Raw genomic sequence first — 17,791 nt, 5'->3', positions numbered from 1 at the left:
AGACTGAGCTGTCTGCCTTGGTACCTGTTGGTCTTTATTCTGGCTTCTAGGTCATCACCATACATGTCCTTGTCCAGGTTTTTACTGGGCCTGTAAATATTCTGGGCCATATCTTTACCACCTCTCCAGGCTTGATCATAAACATTGTAAATTTCATCTTCTCCACCTGCAAAACCACTGTCCATACCCTGTGGAACAAGGACATTAAAAGTTCACATTTTCAGCAATCTGAACTGCAAATTAAAATGATCTTCATTAAAAAAAGTCCGTAAATTTTCATTCTTACCACCTTTGGTCCTTAGATTAAATACAGTGCTAATTAACAAGTCTGACTACTTTAGTGAAGTAGTCCTTAAAATTGGGGGATAGTAGTATAAACAGGTACTTGACAATTTCAATTTTACAGACAATGGCAAAAAGATGAAAGAATTGTCAAGTACCATTTACCTGATGTCACTCACTGATTTATTTATCATGTAACTTCTATGCCCAACATGGGGCTTAAACTCACATCCCTGACGTCAAGAGTTGCATGCTGTATAGGCAGGCATCCCTGTATGATTTCATTTAGAATAGGGGCACCTGGATGGCTCAGTTGCTTAAGTGTCCAACTTTGGCTCAGGTCATGATCTTGCAGTTTGTGGGTTCAAGCCCCACATTGGGCTCTGTGCTGACAGCTTGGAGCCTGGAGCCTGCTTTGGATTCTGTGTCTCCCTGTCTCTCTGCCCCTCTCCCATTTTCACTCTGTCTCTCTCTCAAAAATAAATAAACGTAAAAAAAATTGTTTAGAATAAATGTCACACCCCTTAACTCCCTGAGAACATCGCTGTCTGCCTGCCTGCCTGCCTGCCTGTCTCTATCTATCTACCTATCTATCTATCTATCTCTATATCTAAGAGAGAGAACATGTGCTGGGGAGGGGGCAGAGGGTGAGAGCAAGAATCTTAAGCAGGCTCCCATGACCCTAGGATCATAACCTGAGCTGAAATCAAGATGCTCAACTGAGTCACCCAGGCACTCCAAGAACAATCACTATTATAGCAAGAGACAATAAGGCTCTTAATGAAAATCCTAAGACAACAAGGAACTTGCTTCATATATTTGAATGGTTCCTTAATACGGGATGTCCTTTGTTAGGAAAATTTTTATTACAACTTTGAAATAATTTAAGCTTAAGCTTGTAAGAGGTGACAGTCATAAATATTTACTTACATGAAATTTTCATGCCTAACCCCTTTGCTCAGCCTGGTAAATTACCACAGCATAGTGTTTAAGAACATAAACTTTGAAATCAAGACAGCCCATGTTTTAATCTTCTATCAGTTTCTAGCTAAACCTGTGTCTCAAACATACAGAAATTGTAACAAATAGTATGAAGTCATAGGGTTTTTTAAAGGATTGAAATAATACAAGTAAAAGAACAATGCCAGGAATGTAAAAAAGTACCTAATAAATTATTAAACTGAAAGAACTTACTCAAATGCTACCTTCAAATCTCCCTGAAGCCTCGGAGTCAATAAAGTTTTCTGTTCCATATCCCAGTAGAACTTTATTTTTATGTCTATATTTTTATTACAGCCTGCCTTGTCCTTATTTATATACATATATGTCTTTTCCAGTAGACTTGAAGGTTCCTTGAGGGCAAAGCACATCTATCTTTGATCTAAAGGTCTTATGCCTGTAAATAATCAATGTTGGGTAGATTAAAACATAAAGATACTTCTTCAGTCCTAATGTGTCCTAGCTAGTTAATAACAATAGCTTCTAGGAATCAGATTTCCTGATAGCTAGTTTAGCACTTAAATTTAGTTTTTTAGCTTCATCTTTTATATCAGTTTTTTTTTAATGTTTATTTATTTTTGAGACAGAGAGAGACAGAGCATGAACAGGGGAGGGGCAGAGAGAGAGGGAGACACAGAATCGGAAGCAGGCTCCAGGCTCTGAGCCATCAGCACAGAGCCCGACGCGGGGCTTGAACTCACGGACCGCGAGATCATGACCTGAGCTGAAGTCGGACGCTTAACCGACTGAGCCACCCAGGCGCCCCTAGCTTCATCTTTTAAAGATCTCAAGTTTATGTGATTCTACAGCATTAAAAAGTTGTTTTTTTTTTTTCAAAGATCAACAAAAAACCAAAAGAGATAGTTTTGTAGGACACTGGGTCTATTTTAGAAATAAAAGACCAATATATTAGGTTTTTTTTAAATCACCTAATTTCTTTCATTTTCTACTAGTGTCTTACATCTTAGCCAACTGTAAGAGGGCAAAATCAGAGTTGTTTCATCTTACTTGCATCAAAGATCAAATAGGATAAAGCAGCTAAGTTATAACACATAACTTGTAATATTTTTCTCTCATTATGCCAGCATACCTTACTTAGATTGATCCAAATCTATGATACGTTAATTTTCTTTTCCCTGAGGACTATATTCATATCAACACTTAAGACATGCTATTTCTAAATTCCTTGTACCTTGGACTGGTTGAAGAGCCTTTGGTCATACTGAACTTCATTGGACGTCCGAGGATTGGGTACACCAAGAGCAATGACTTCGCTGATATCTCGATTTTCATTTCTCTGCAGTTTTGACCTGTTTTGAAATATAATGTTGCTAACTGAAAACTCTTCACAGACAAGCTGAATTTCAATTTCAGCCTAACCAATCTCAGAAGCAAAGTTAATGAATATATCCTGTTCAGATCTTGTGAACATATATTCCCTGATAATGCATAATTGGGCTGGCAGTCCTTACAGCACTTCAGAGATGTGATTATTAGAAGAGGTGGGGTTTTACAATCAGGCCTTTCTGTTCAATGAAAAGAACTGTCAAGAGACTCAATCTAGACATGAAGTGTTTAATACAAGAAATCACCTTACAAAAAAAAAAAAAAAGGAAGAAAAAAAAGAAAAGAAATCACCTAACAGAGCATGCTGAGATAGAAAATTGCTAGTCTATATTTGCTATTATGCGAGGGTTGGGGGGGGGGACTGGATGCAAATTAGATGTATCATATGAATCACTGTCAGTAAGCCAGAATCAGTTCTTTACCTGAACCACATTTAGTAATTTTATCCTAGAAGAATTTTGAGAAAAACATATCAATGACTGGATTACTCAGTATGATTTTCAATATTCAGATTATCTTAATTCCCCTGCTGTTTCAGTATGTATGCAATCTATATCATAATGAAACCATGGTAACTGTCGTCACTTATTTTACCAGAAACTCAGGTCTGTCAATCTATTTTTTTTGAGAGACAGAGCGCTACTGTTTTTGAGAGAGAGAGAGACAGTGGAAGCCGGGGAAGGGCAGAGAGAGGGAGACACAGAATTCAAAGCAGGCTCTAGGCTCTGAGCTATCAGCACAGAGACTGAAGCTGGGCTTGAACTCATGAACCATGAGATCATGACCTGAGCCGAAGCTGGATGCTTAACCAACTGAGCCACCCAGGTGGCCTGAAACTCAAGTCTTAAAATGATTTCTATAGACAACCTAATTTTCACCCAGTCATAAGTTTACAGTCTTTCTACATTATCAATTCTCATAACCACTTTACTGTTTTTAAGGGCCCAATTTATCTACAGAGCCATTTTAATTTTTTACAGCTTAGGAATTTCAGAGCAAGAGTATCATTAATTGTGCACTTTCACATTTCATTCCACTCTCTTCTACACTGCTATTATCCACAAGTTGAAATTCAGATTTTCTGCTTCTCCAGGGCTCCACTTACCCAGGGAGATGAGCTATGCCATTAAATAACAAAGACCACCACCAGCAGGAATCTTTTTCATGTTTAGTACATGACTTGAAAAAAAAATGGGGCGCCTGGGTGGCGCAGTCGGTTAAGCTAAGCGTCCGACTTCAGCCAGGTCACGATCTCACGGTCCGTGAGTTCGAGCCCCGCGTCAGGCTCTGGGCTGATGGCTCAGAGCCTGGAGCCTGTTTCCGATTCTGTGTCTCCCTCTCTCTCTGCCCCTCCCCCGTTCATGCTGTGTCTCTCTCTGTCCCAAAAATAAATAAACGTTGAAAAAAAAAAATTAAAAAAAAAAAAAGAAAAAAAATGGATTTTATCAATAGCTCACAAAATGATGAGAGTGTGGAAAACTGCTCATATGGAAAGACAATGTTTCATAGTTGTATTTAACCCTCACTCAGAATTCAGGCCTCAGCCTTTGGTGAACCATAAACTTTACCAATCCCTACTTTAGCCCAAGTCCCCATGCAAGTATTTTGTTTGTTTCACGCAGGTCTGTACTTATTAACAGTGCTCTGGTCCATTTTCCCAAGTAATTTTACATGGTAGCTCTGTCTTTGAATTTTAATAGAACTGCTCATGACAAGAGGCTGATTTTCACTTCTCACAAAATCTGCTCTTATCTGCCACCGTACTCCGGACGGTCCTCTGCATGTAGGAGTATTTCAATGAAAGCACAGAAGCTTTGGGGCGCCTGGGTGCCTCAGTTCGTTGAGCATCCGACTCTGACTTAGGCTTCAGTCATGATCTCACGGTTCATGAGACAGCCTCACATCAAGCTCTGTGCCGACAGCAAGGAGCCTGGTTGGGATTCTCTCTCTTCCCCCCCCCCCCGCCCCCTCCCCAACTCATGCATGTGTGCGCTCTCTCTCTCAAAATAAACATTAAAAAAATAATAATTTTTTAAAAAGTACAGAAGCTTATTCTCTGCCTGGAGGAATAGGCACATAATGTTGGTCTCACCATTTAAAATAGGAAAAGAACAGACCAGACAGTCCTATCTACTACCTTCACAAAGATGATCTGAACTCCCTTTTCTTTTTTTTTTTTCAATGTTTATTTATTTTTGGGACAGAGAGAGACAGAGCATGAACGGGCGAGGGGCAGAGAGAGAGGGAGACACAGAATCGGAAACAGGCTCCAGGCTCTGAGCCATCAGCCCAGAGCCTGACGCGGGGCTCGAACTCACGGACCGCGAGATCGTGACCTGGCTGAAGTCGGACGCCTAACCGACTGCGCCACCCAGGCGCCCCTGAACTCCCTTTTCTATATCCCTCTGTCATTCGCAATTCTAGCTTATTCTATACATCTACAGGGTGATAAGAAAGGATTACTTCCAGGGACAGTCAATTCTTCTTCTAAGAAAAAGTAAATAGTTTGGTGTGAGAAAATAGTGCTGATCTAGTAAGTTATCAAACTAAAAAGGAAAGGCAGAGAAGCAAAACTGGGCCCAGTGGACTAAACCTTCTCTCTAAAAGGTTCAGAAAAGCCACTCCTCATAATTCGTATTTATCTCAAATAGCACCTACCTCTTATCAGGAGCTGCCCTGGAAAGATTCCGGTCGTGCTGTCTTTCTTTTCGCCTGTCATGCCGGATTTCATCCCTCTCACGTGCCTCCCCATCCTCTGTGTGAACAGAGTTGAAAATTACTTCACCACTATGTTACCCATTAATATCTGGAACCAGAGAATATTCTTTAACCTACGACAGAAAATTCCATGAATTTCTTTATAGTCACATTCAACCCTTTTAACTTACTTGCAATTAATTTAAATCCAACAGTATTGATCTAATTTTTTAAAGTTTATTTACTTATTTGTGGGGGGTGGGGCAGAGAGAGAGGGTGAGAGACAATCTCAGGCAGGCTCCATGCTCAGTGCAGAGCCTGACTTGGGGCTCGATTCCCGAATGTGAGATCATGACCTGAGCTGAAATCAAGAGTCGGCTGCCTAACTGATTGAGCCACCCAGGCGCCCCAGTTTAATTTTTGAATGTGAATTCCATAATTATGCATGCAGCTGCAGTGTTTACAGGTAAAGTATACTGATGATGTCTTTAACTTAACTTGAAATGCATCAAAGTTGTAAGGTGAACTGACGGTGGATACAGATGGGTAGACAGGTAATAAAGCAAATTTAGCAATGTTAATTGTGAAAAAAAAAAAGGTTAACTGTAGAATCTAGGTGGTGGAGTTATGGTTGTTCATTGTATAATTCTTTCAACTTTTCTGTGTGTGTGTTTTTTTTTAAGTTTATGTACTTATTTTGAGGGAGAGAGAGAGCACGTGTGCGCACATGATCACGTGAAAGGGGCAGAGACAGAATCCCAGGCAGGCTCCACATTGCCAGCACAGAGCCTGATGTGGGGCTTGAACCCACAAAATTCGAGATCATGACCTGAGCTGAAACCAAGAGTTGAATGCTTTACCGACTGACCCTTGATTTCAGCTCAGGTCATGACCCGAAGGTCATGGGTCTGAGCCCCACGTTGGGCTCCCCTTGAGCACAGAGACTGCTTAAGATTCTCTCTCTACCCTGCCTCTGTACCTCTCCCCTGCTCGCTCTCTAAAAAAATAAAAAATAAAAAAAAATTAAAATTGTCATATTAAAATTTCAGGAAAAAAAATTATGTGTAAATGTACCCTTGTATTTTTTTTTTTTTTAATTTTTTTTTTTTCAACGTTTTTATTTTATTTTTGGGACAGAGAGAGACAGAGCATGAACGGGGGAGGGGCAGAGAGAGAGGGAGACACAGAATTGGAAACAGGCTCCAGGCTCCGAGCCATCAGCCCAGAGCCTGACGCGGGGCTCGAACTCACGGACCGCGAGATCGTGACCTGGCTGAAGTCGGACGCTTAACCGACTGCGCCACCCAGGCGCCCCTACCCTTGTATTTTCAAAGACTGGCTGAATAAAGAATCTTTTGCTTGTGGTCCACCACAGCTGGCTGCGTCTTGATCTCTACCTATGGTGTTTATGTCTATCTTCACCTTCTCTTCTCTCTCCAGTCTGAAGGGACACAGTGTGAGCATGTGCTTTGGTGGAGCCAGCCTGTCTGGATTCACATCCTGTTCCTATGACAGGTTAGCAATATGACCCTGTGCAGGTTACTCTACCACTCTGAGCTTTAGTCTCCTCTGTAAAACAGTGACAGTCCTACAACCACTGCATGGGGTCGCTGGAGGGAGTATATAAGGCAGTACATGTAAAGTGCTCAGAGTAGTGTCTGCCATAATAAGCACTCAATAAACGTTAGTTATTAGTATCTGGCAACACATTGGTCAAAATTTTAACTAATTCTTCAAAAATCATTCTGTGCCTTCTTATCCTCACCAGTGTAGAGAACTTAGATACAGGGAAAATCTTCTAATTACCTTCCGTGGCTAAGTATATGTACAACAAGCAGGTTTTTATAACTTGCCTTATTAAGTCATTCATATATGATTCAAGGGTATGGATCACTACTTATAATCCTGGTTCTTTCTCTACAGCTGAACTCTGGACTCCTATATCCAACTGCCTGCCTGACACCTCTATCTTAAACTTAACGTGTCTACAACTAAACTCCTAATCTTTCCCTCCCAAACCTCTTCCCCTGCAGTCTTCCCAATATTAGTAAATGGAAACTCAATCCCTCCCAACTGCTCATGAAGTTCTGGAAATAATCCCTGACTCTTCTTCTCTCATACCTCTATGTAACACATAAGCAAATTTTGACGGCTCTCCCTTCAAAACACATCTGTATCCGACCATGTTTTCCCTACCTCTCGTTATCTCTCATCTGGATTACTGCAACAGCCCTCCAAATGGTTTCCCTGCTCCTCCACATGCCCATTCCACAGCCTGCTCACATATGGCATATTGTGCTGCTTTGCTCAAACCCTTCAAATGCTTCCCTTGTTATTTGAAGTAAAAGCCATGTCCTTAAAATGGCTAAAAGGCCACCCAAGATCTGGCCATTAGTCTTCGTATTTACATTAACTACTCTGACACCTCATCTACTACTCAGCGTGCTCCAGTCCAGCTACACTGGCCTCCCTGCTTTTCTTTAACACACCCAGTATACTCCCAAATCAGGGCCTTTGCACTTGCTGTTCCTTCTGTCTGGGATGCTTTTCCGCAGAGTAAGACTCACTTCCTCACTTCCTTCAAGTTTTTGTGCTAATGTTATCATCTAAGAAGTCAGGTCCATTCTGACTATCCTTTCCTTCTGGTACTTTTATCCTCCTTGCCTGTTTTATTTTTCTCCATAGAGATTATTATTATGCTATTGTTATTAATTATCTAGTAATGATAATTAACTTTTTTGGTCTGTTTACATTCACTGCTATACTCTCAATTTAACTGAAAACCTTGTGTCTAGAAGAGAACCCTGCATATAGTAGATGCTCAATATGCATTGAAGGAATGAATAATTGTACTAGTCTAGGATTGATTATTTGAAAAAAAATTTTTTTTAATATTTATTCACCTTTGAGAGACAGAGCACAAGTGGTGAAGGGGCAAAGAGAGAGGGAGACATAGAACCTGAAGCAGTCTCCAGGCTCTGAGCTGTCAGTGCAGAGCCTAATGTGATGCTCAAACCCACAAACTGTGAGATCGTGACCTGAGCCAATGTCTGACACTTAACCGACTGAGCTACCCCCTCATTATTTCATTTTTTCAAAAATTTTTAATGTTTATTTTTGAGAGAGACAGAGCACAAATGGGGAAGGGGCAAAGAGAGAGGGAGACACAGAATCTGAAGCAGGCTCCAGGCTCTAAGCTGTCAGCACAGAGCCCGATGTGGGGCTCGAACTCATGAATCATGAGATCATGACCTGAGTTGAAGAGCTGAAGTCAGACATTTAACTGAGCCACCAAGGTGCCCTTAGAAACTTTCTTTTTTAAAATGTTTACTTATTTAGAGAGAGAGAGAAAAAGCACGGATGTGTGAACTGGGGGAGGAGCAGAGAGAAGGAGAGAGAGAATCCCAAGCAGGCTCCATGCTGTCATTATGGTGCCCAATGTAGGGCTCGATCTCATGAACTGTGAAATCATGACCTGAGCAGAAATCAAGAATCAGAGGCTCAACCAACTGAACTACCCAGGTGCCCTGAAAGAAGAAATCTTAAGCAGGCTCCACATTCAGCACAGGGCCTGACATGGGGCTCAATCCCATCACCCTGAGATCATGACCTGACCACTCCATAATATGCAATTTTAAATGATTTTTAATTTAATTTAAAAATGTCCAGTGTAGGAGCACCTGGGTGGCTCAGTTGGCTAAGTGTCCAACTTCAGCTCAGGTCATGATCTCACGGTTTGTGGGTTCCAGCCCCGCATCAAGTTCTGCAGAGCCTGCTTGGGGTTGTCTCCCTGTCTTGCTCTCTGCCCCTCCTCCACTTATGTGCACGTACACGCTCTGTCTCAAAATAAATAAACTTAAAAAAAAAAGTCCAAGCATGCCTGGGTGGCTCAGCTGGTTAAGCATCCAACTTCAGCTCAGATCATGATCTCACAGTTCGTGAGTTTGAGCCCTGCGTCGGGCTCTGTGCCAACAGCTCAGGGCCTGGAGCCTGTTTCGGATTCTGTGTCTACCTCCCTCTGCCCTCCCCAGCTCGTGCTCTTTCTCTCTCAAAGATAAAACATTAAAAAAAAAAATTCCAATGTAGTCTCATACTACATTGAAGGCCCATCTTCAAATATATATTCTTTATTTTCTACTGCTACAGCTCAGTAAAGCAGAAGTTATTGTTTCATTTCTATATTATTTCTGAAATGTCTACATTTTTATAGGTGTGTACTAGTTTCCTATGCAGTAAAAACAATGGCGAGTCTCTAAATGTTCACAATGTAAATTCAACTCAGTAAAGAGAATGTCATACCTTTTTCCACATGGGTTTTGATCCCAGCTCTTCTCTCCCTGGCTTTCTGGGCCATTTCTCTAAGTTTCTCTTCATGTTTCTCCTTTTCTTTCTGAGCCATCTTTCTCTCTACTTGCGCACGCATTTCTACAGCTTCACGAGCCTGTTAGTAAAGTCAGATGTTAAATAATACACAATTGGAGGGTAAGTCACAGCTATCATCCAAAACCCTGACTGAAGTCTGGCTTCAAAGAGCAGTTATAAGAATTTAGATTTGTTTGTACTGATTAAAACAAAGATTCTTGTCCACTAAAACAAAGCTTGCCTAAAAGACACTGCGAACTTAGATTTTTCACTCTGGAAAATGTTTTAGTGGTTCAAATGATAACGACCCCAATAAATCTTGTAAGTCGCTGTTTCACTAATGCTTTCTCAGAAACAACCCCAAAACTACGTTAAACCAGGTTCCAATTAAGCAATTTTCAGTATCAGTAACATAGCAGAAACTGGTAATGTGTTCAAAATCAATCAAGACAATTCAAGATAAAGCCTTAGCAGGAGATGATTTTTTAGAAAGGTGCTTGCTGTGATGTAGGATGTATACTTATCTATGTTTTAAACATGTGCCATGAGGTATGTGAACTTCCAGGTCACATATTAATAATATTAATGCCATAATATTAATAGACAATTGCTATTATGACTACCATTTTCTACAGCATTTAATTCATCAGGATGTTTATTTGCCCTTCCTTGCTGACCTTTTGGGAGACATCTATATTTAAAACAGAAAAAATTATTAAAAGAAAAAAAGAAAAACATTGTAAAACCTAAAAATAGTAGTCGACAATGTCTTTAAAAATGAGATGAGCCTAGTGAACCACCATTCTGGAGTGTTCTGAGGAGGCTGGCTGGCCAGCAATGGAGTCTATGTACAAGTCTACAAAGGCTGAGACCAGGCGCAGAGCTGCAAATAGCACCTGCCATGTCTGGCGTCCATGCTACAGGGGACTGTCTCTCTAGGTACCCAGTACTGTACCTAAAACAGCAGTATCTTGTGTTAATCAAACCATCATGTTGTAGGACTTAAAATTTACAGTGATGAGTCAGTTATTTCTCAATAAAACTGGAACAAACAGTATTTTAGGTAACCAAAAATGGATTTACAAATGATCAAGAGCATTACAGCCGTTAATTATGACAGACCAACCTTCCGATCAGCAATATAGAGGGCTTCAGCCAGCTTGGCAAAGTTCTCATTGATGTGAACTGTCTGCAGGCCTCTTCCATCAGCAGCCAGACGCTTGTCTAATGGAATTGTATAACCCTGTGCGAAAGCAGGCAGGAATCACCAGTCATAAAAAAGTAGTAACAGATTCTTTAAAGCTAGATTTAAATATGTCCGTTTTGACAAACACTGAGCTGAAGTTCTTGTTCTTACATCTTTCTTCCCAATTGTGAAACAGCAGCAGAGGCTCACACTGAGAGCTTCGTGTAAAGTCTTAACTGAAAGCACTTCATGTCTGCGGTCTTATTTAACCTTCACAGTGACTCTGTAAGGCTGGTAACGCTGTTGTTTCCATTTCACAGCTGATGATGCTGAGGTAGGGAGCTTAGGTAATGTCCCCAAGGTCACACAGTTAATAAACAGATGAGCTAAAATTTAAACTTGGACAGTAGGATACCAGAGCCCAAGGTCAGGGCAAAAAGATTCTCATGTTAATAATTATGAGTTAGGGTAAAAGGAAATCACTATCAAATAGCTAAACAGTTGTTCCTCAAGTAATAGACCAATCATACAAAAGTGGAACAAATCACTAACATCAGAGTATACATAGGTAGTTTAACGTGTTGTACTGTTTTAATGACTTGTCAGATTCTTGGAATACTGTAAGTTTTAGTAAATGGAAAAAAGATATTTTGACAAATTAAGATTCTGTGCTCTGAAATTTTGCATCCTATTTTCAGTAACTCAAGGAGTATACTTGAACACCATGGACATTTCAGGCTTAGCTTTATTCTTCCAGATTTATGATTAGATTCCTAAATGTTGACTCTTGTCCATGGTCTTTACTCCTAATACACCAAAGTACACCCTTTTGTTTTAGGATGAGTACATAACTTCCTTTAAGAAATAATTTAGGAGCACCTGGGTGGCTCAGTCTGTTAAGCGTCCTACTTTGGCTCAGGTCATGATCTCATAGTCTGTGAGTTTAAGCCCCATGTCAGGCTCTGTGCTGACAGCTCAGAGCCTGGGGCCTGCTTCAGATTCTGTGTCTCCCACTTTCTCTGCCCCTCCCCCACTCACTCGCTCACGCTCTCTCAAAATAAAGACACACAAAAAATTTAATAAAAAAATAAAAAATAAATTTAAAAAAATAGTTCTATTTAATCTACAAATTAAAGTGGCCTTCATCACCCATCAAAAATAGAATTATAAAGTGTGATTTGGGGGAAAAGGGGAAATAGTGATCAGAGAATTTATTTCACATTATTGTACAGATTCTTCATGACTCCTGCAAGCTTTGGTGCTTAGAGATGTAGAGGATTTAAAAAGCTTATGCATATATTCTTATAAACAGAAAAAAAATGTTTGAAACTTAAAGCACTGCATATATCCAAACAATTACTCTTTTTTGTCATATTATTAAACTGATTTCTTTCAGAAATAATTTTAGATATCAATTCCAGTTTTCTAAAGAAGACTATCATTCATTGATATGTCACTTTAATTTACCTATTTCTTTTCTATAAGCTTCTGATACCTACTATTCACTAAAAGAATCTACATAGTATTCATGTGACTGGCATACTATATTTCTATTACATTACAAAAAAAAAAAGTCACATAAGTTGGGTGTTCCTTTTTGAAAACATTCAGCTAAGTGAGATGGTGAGGATTTAATGAAAGTTTTTCAGGCTGAACATCTTTCCTGAGTGTTTTCCAGTAGGTTCTAAAAGTAGGAGACTGATTTTATGACAACTTCATTACCTTTGCATTTTTCCAGTTTGAAATACAAGGAGGAATCTTCCACTCTTGTTGTTCCTTCACAGTCATCTGAGTTGACAAAAGAACAGAAAAAGAGACATTTTTAGATTTATAGTCTAGCTAAAAACCCAAGCGCAATGTTTCTCTTCAAAGATAGTTCAATATACACTGACATATGAATGAATGTAGTCCAAGGCCAAAGTTCCATTTGTTTGGTAGCACTATATACTATGTTCCTTCACCATGGATTCTAGTAGTAACTTTAATATAAAAAAATGGAAAATAATCTATACATTATTTTTGACTATTATAAATGGTTAGTATTTTTCCATATTTAAAGTGACATGGCTTCTTTGAGATGAAAACTTGTTCTTTTAGTTGGATAATAAATCATATCTAAAAAATGCCACTCAGATTATCAGGGGCCTATTAATCCCAGGCACTTACTTCTTATAACTATGACAATATTCTGCTTGTCAAATAGCAGACCCTGTTCATTCCATTAATAGCAGGGGTTAGGCTAACAACAAGAAAACTAATAGCTAACATTTCACATACGTTCTCTTACACACTCTGGAACTACCTACAAATTATAGCCCTGAGTGGCTCCCCATTTGATCTTGAAAGATAACTTAAAAAAGTAGTAAGTGTGGCAAAATGTACCTGTATAGGCACCTAGATTTTGTTCTATGGAAGGTTATTTATAAAATTAATAATCATGAATACAAAAAAAGATGTTAGACTACAGCAAAGATTACCTTCCGGCTAGGGGAATGCATGACAGGTGCAGGAGGAGAAGGTGGTCCTCGGGGAATTTTCTTATTAATCCTGAAGGATAAAATCAAAGCAAAACCAGAGAATGTTACACAGTTTTCCATTTTAGCTAATATGTCTCAAGTCTCCCCCTCCCATTTTTATAAAGCTTCAAATATATAAAAAAAGAGAGTGTATAATATATGCCCATCTATCATATATCAGTCACTGAGCTTCGACAACTGTTAAACACAACCAACCTTGTCATCATCATTACCCACCTTCATCTCCACAGTATCATTATCACTTCATAGAGTAATATACTTTTAGTAGGCTCCACATCCAACATGGGGCTCGAATTCACAACACCAAGATCAAGTCACGTGCTCTACCAACTGAGCCAGCCAGGCACCCCCACTTTTTTTCTTCTTTTTAAATAACAGTTTTCTTAAATAACAGGTACACCTGACATACAATTAACTATAAATATTTAAATGAACAGTTTAAGTTTGACACAAGTATACACCTGTGAAACCATCATCACAATCAAGATGGCAAACACACTCATCACCTCCAAGTTTCTGCACGCTCCTTGCCTATCCTTCTTATTCCTCCCCTCACCTCTGTACTCCCCTCCTTCACCATAGGCACTGATCTACCTCCTGTCACCTCAGATTAGTTTGCATTTTCTAGAGTTTTATAAAAATGGAATCATACAGAATGTATTTGTTTTGTCTGGCTTCTTTCACTCAGCATAATTATTTTGAGATTCATTCATGTTATTTCATGTATTAAGTTTATTCTTTTTTATTTATTCCATTTTAATATTAATCGTATTCCATGTATAGATGTCCCACAATTTATTTATCCACTCACTTACTGATGGACATTTGGGACATTTTTCTCCTCTGATATCTTTTTTAAGAATAGAGGTTTATTCTTTTTTTTTTTAATTTTTTAAAATCTTTATTATTTATTTTTGAGAGAGAGAGAGAGAGAGAGAGAGAGTGAATGAGCAGGGGAGGGGCAGAAAGAGGGAGACACAGAATCCGAAGCAGGCTCCAGGCTCCTAGCTGGTAGCACAGAGCCCAATGCGGGGCTCAAACCCACGAACCGTGAGATCATGACCTGAGCCGAAGTCGGATGTTTAACTGACTGAGCCACCCAGGTACCCCGAATAGAGGTTTATTCTTACAGGCCATCTACTTACTTGAACCGTGGAGGCTCCATTGGATCTTTTTGCATTTCCACCATCCGAATAACTCTCTGTTTAGCTCCAGAGTTGAAAGCCACTCCTTGTTGAGATGGTGTGTATCTGAAGAATGCAGATGAAACTAAATGTGTAACTAGTTCAAGCTCAATGGGTTATTTCCTTCTGTTATAATCCTAGGTTAGACTATATTGTCAATTCCTTTCACAAAGTATTAATAGAAAATTACAAAATATTTAGGTAGAGTAGATAGCAATGGAGATAAGAGAACAGCAATTATGAGTTATAAGCAAAATGTGAACTAGAGTCATATTGGTTTGCAAATAATCCATCCTTGTCCATTTTCCACCACAGAAGGCATGGTGTTCAATTTCACAGGTAAGAGGTCTAGAAAATGGTACCTATTTTGTAAGTCTGCATTTGAGGAAGAAACACCCCATAATATTTCAGCAGGCAACTTAGAATTAGTAGTTCCTGACTAATCATGGGTTGTAAAACAGAGAAGAATAATAGTAGCAGCCCTATAAGCTCTGCATTTTCCTATACATGTGAATCATCTCTCTACACAAAGATTTAGTTGAATGAAATCCCTCACAATTTATAAGTATTATAAATATGCCTATCATTATATAAATATTAGTACATTACTATTATTCTATTATTACATGTTATATAACTATTATATAATGAATTATGACATTACCAATATACTAATATTATATCATTATGAAAATATTATATAAATATATGATGCTTATTATATATAAATGGGAAACTAAAATAGTATTTGTGGTTTGGGTCACATGCTGTAAGTAACTGTTAATTTCTAAAAACAAAAAAATATATTTTGAGAACAACATAATAGTTAATATCTTCAAAAATATCTTAAAAAATTCTGCTTTCAAGAGTCTGCACAGTCAACAGACTTTAAGTCATTATTCAAAAAATTGCTTGTCTAATTGTGACTAAGTAGGATAGTGAAGGAATACCAGGACCCCCAAACCCAATCTAGTCCAACATGAAAGTAAGACTTCCAGGCAAGATCATACCGGATATACTGAGCAGGAGCCAGTTTATCAGCTGCTCGGACTGGCATGGCTGCAGCAACCTTCTGTGATACAGATTTTTCTAAGGCTACCCTTGTCTTTTCTGTTATCTGAAATAAGAAACACAGCAATGAGTTGTCTGAAAGCTAATAAAGACGTCAAAAGCCATCTAAAATAATTATATATGTATCAATGCCCAGTTACCTCTTTAATGGCTTCCTCATCAGGTCTTTGCAGGTCTGGGTCATCTGCATTCATGACTTCCTTGGGAACCAGGTCAGTGTACTTGCTATAAATGACCTAAAATGTTCAAACACAAGCAGGATCAAGAAAAGCAGAGAATGAGAAGAAGCAACCTCATTAAGTCATTTCAGAAGTCAGCACACTTATAAATTTAGGACACAGATTTTGTCTTTTAGATTTTAAAACCAAGGAAGCTTAAAATATATACACAAATTACTGCCCCAGCTATATAAGTTAATAATTTTCCTTTGACCTCATGCATTTAAATTATTTGAGATCTTCTAATCAAGTCAGTATCCAAATACATTGTGCCAACAAAATCTTATGCATCAGTGATCCCTATTTTTGAGACTCACTAAGACTTGAAATTAATGATGATATAAATTGCCTATTGCACCATTATCTTGGATTACAAACTCATCAGAATTTAAGTCAGGTTACCAAATAATTTCCAAATTCACTGGGCCTGGAAAATTTCATTGACCTCACCCTACTTAATAATGTTTGTCTTTTCTGACAGCAATTCTATTCACAGACTAAGTAATGAACACGTGTCATGGTCAAAAAACCCAGAACACTTCTTCTGGGGGGGGGGAGTAAAAATATATTCTACATACACCACTTATATTCATTATCCAAATTTACAAAGGCCAGAATTTTTACTGGGCTCCCCAAGTCTCTATGAAGCTGACGCTGATGTAGTAGGCCCCTGACAAATAGAGTATCACTTACTTTTGTGTCCACCTATACTTTTCAAATACTTTCATAAAAACTTACATGGCAGACTTTATTGAAAAAAAGAAGTACTGAGAATTTAGCAAATAAACAGCAATCTAGATTTTACTGCTTTAGTAGGGAATTTTTGATACACATATAAAGAACTAGTGATTATAAAAGAAAACCCAATTCTCAGGTACTTGAGACCTTCAAAAATTACTACTATAAGCCAAAGTCTTCTATCAATAACTGCATTCTACCAGGACATTCCTTAAAAATAGCTTAAAGGAAATGCTGGCTATTCTTAATTTCTTATTCCAAATGGCAGAACAAAAAACACTTCATAGCCTATAAGACCTGACCTGGCTTTGCCTACACCTTTAATCTCCCCCATACCTCTTGCTTCCTCATTTATTTTGCTTCAATCACATCAGCTCTTTGTTTTTTTGTTTGTTTGTTTTAAACACAACATGCCATTCCCAAATTCTGGGCCTTAAATAGTGTTGTTCTTAGTTCTTCACATGAGTTCTCAACCTCTGAGTCTCTGTTCAAAGGTCATGACTGCACTTATGAGTCCTCCTCTGACTACCCTGCTAAGCAGCAACCCCTCCTCATCCCAACACTTAGTGTCACAGCACTGTTTACTGTCTTCAAAGCATTGCTCACAGTATGAAATTATTTTCCATTTTGTCATGTATTCTATTAAAGTAATAATAATAGCTAAAATTTATTAAGCACTTATTTTATGCCACTATTCTTTAGCTTTATATATATAATTGAATTTGTGTATCAACCTTGAGGTATGCATATGCACAATGATTACACCTATATTATTGATGAGGAATGTTTTATATAAGCTGTGGATTTCCCAGAAAAAACTATCTCATGACTACAGACTAATCCTTTAGCTTGTTTTTCTCAGGAATGAGACAAAGGATCAGGCAAGAAAAGTATAGATTGTTTACCACAAAACATAACCACTGATATGTGAGCTGTAGTGTCACCATCCTCTCAGTGTTCATTTGGAAGGGACCTAAAGCTCACTCTGGGGAGAAGAGTAAGGCTCCATACATTAACATCACACAGCTAGTAATGACCTTAAAAATCTTATTTCTTTTCAAGATGGAAACATCTATGCCACTTGAGTTTAAAATTACATATCAATACTCTAGAAAATAGTATCTAGACTATGAAGAGTTAATTACTTTTACACAGCAATCATTACAGGAA

General features: G+C 38.5%; 1 protein-coding gene across 1 annotated transcript in view; it reads right to left on the bottom strand.

Moving 5' to 3' along the window:
* SNW1 (SNW domain containing 1) overlaps positions 1-17,791 on the bottom strand; it is a 33,316-nt gene that overhangs the window by 751 nt on the left and 14,774 nt on the right. Inside the window, exons 4-13 of the mRNA XM_047080287.1 lie at positions 15,806-15,901; positions 15,605-15,711; positions 14,556-14,660; positions 13,351-13,420; positions 12,596-12,661; positions 10,814-10,930; positions 9,625-9,766; positions 5,287-5,383; positions 2,474-2,591; positions 25-188 (exon numbers count right to left, since the gene is read on the bottom strand). Of these exons, the coding sequence (XP_046936243.1) occupies positions 25-188; positions 2,474-2,591; positions 5,287-5,383; positions 9,625-9,766; positions 10,814-10,930; positions 12,596-12,661; positions 13,351-13,420; positions 14,556-14,660; positions 15,605-15,711; positions 15,806-15,901 (1,082 nt within the window). The remainder of the gene's footprint in view (positions 1-24; positions 189-2,473; positions 2,592-5,286; positions 5,384-9,624; positions 9,767-10,813; positions 10,931-12,595; positions 12,662-13,350; positions 13,421-14,555; positions 14,661-15,604; positions 15,712-15,805; positions 15,902-17,791) is intronic.

Source organism: Lynx rufus, unplaced genomic scaffold, assembly GCF_022079265.1.
Source record: "Lynx rufus isolate CCGP_SWC_20201006 ecotype Redwood Valley unplaced genomic scaffold, mLynRuf1.p SCAF_17, whole genome shotgun sequence".
In the NCBI taxonomy this organism is placed as follows: Eukaryota; Metazoa; Chordata; class Mammalia; order Carnivora; family Felidae; genus Lynx; species Lynx rufus.
The sequence above is the reverse complement of the archived record's forward strand: the minus strand, read 5'-3'. Positions and strand labels throughout refer to the sequence as shown.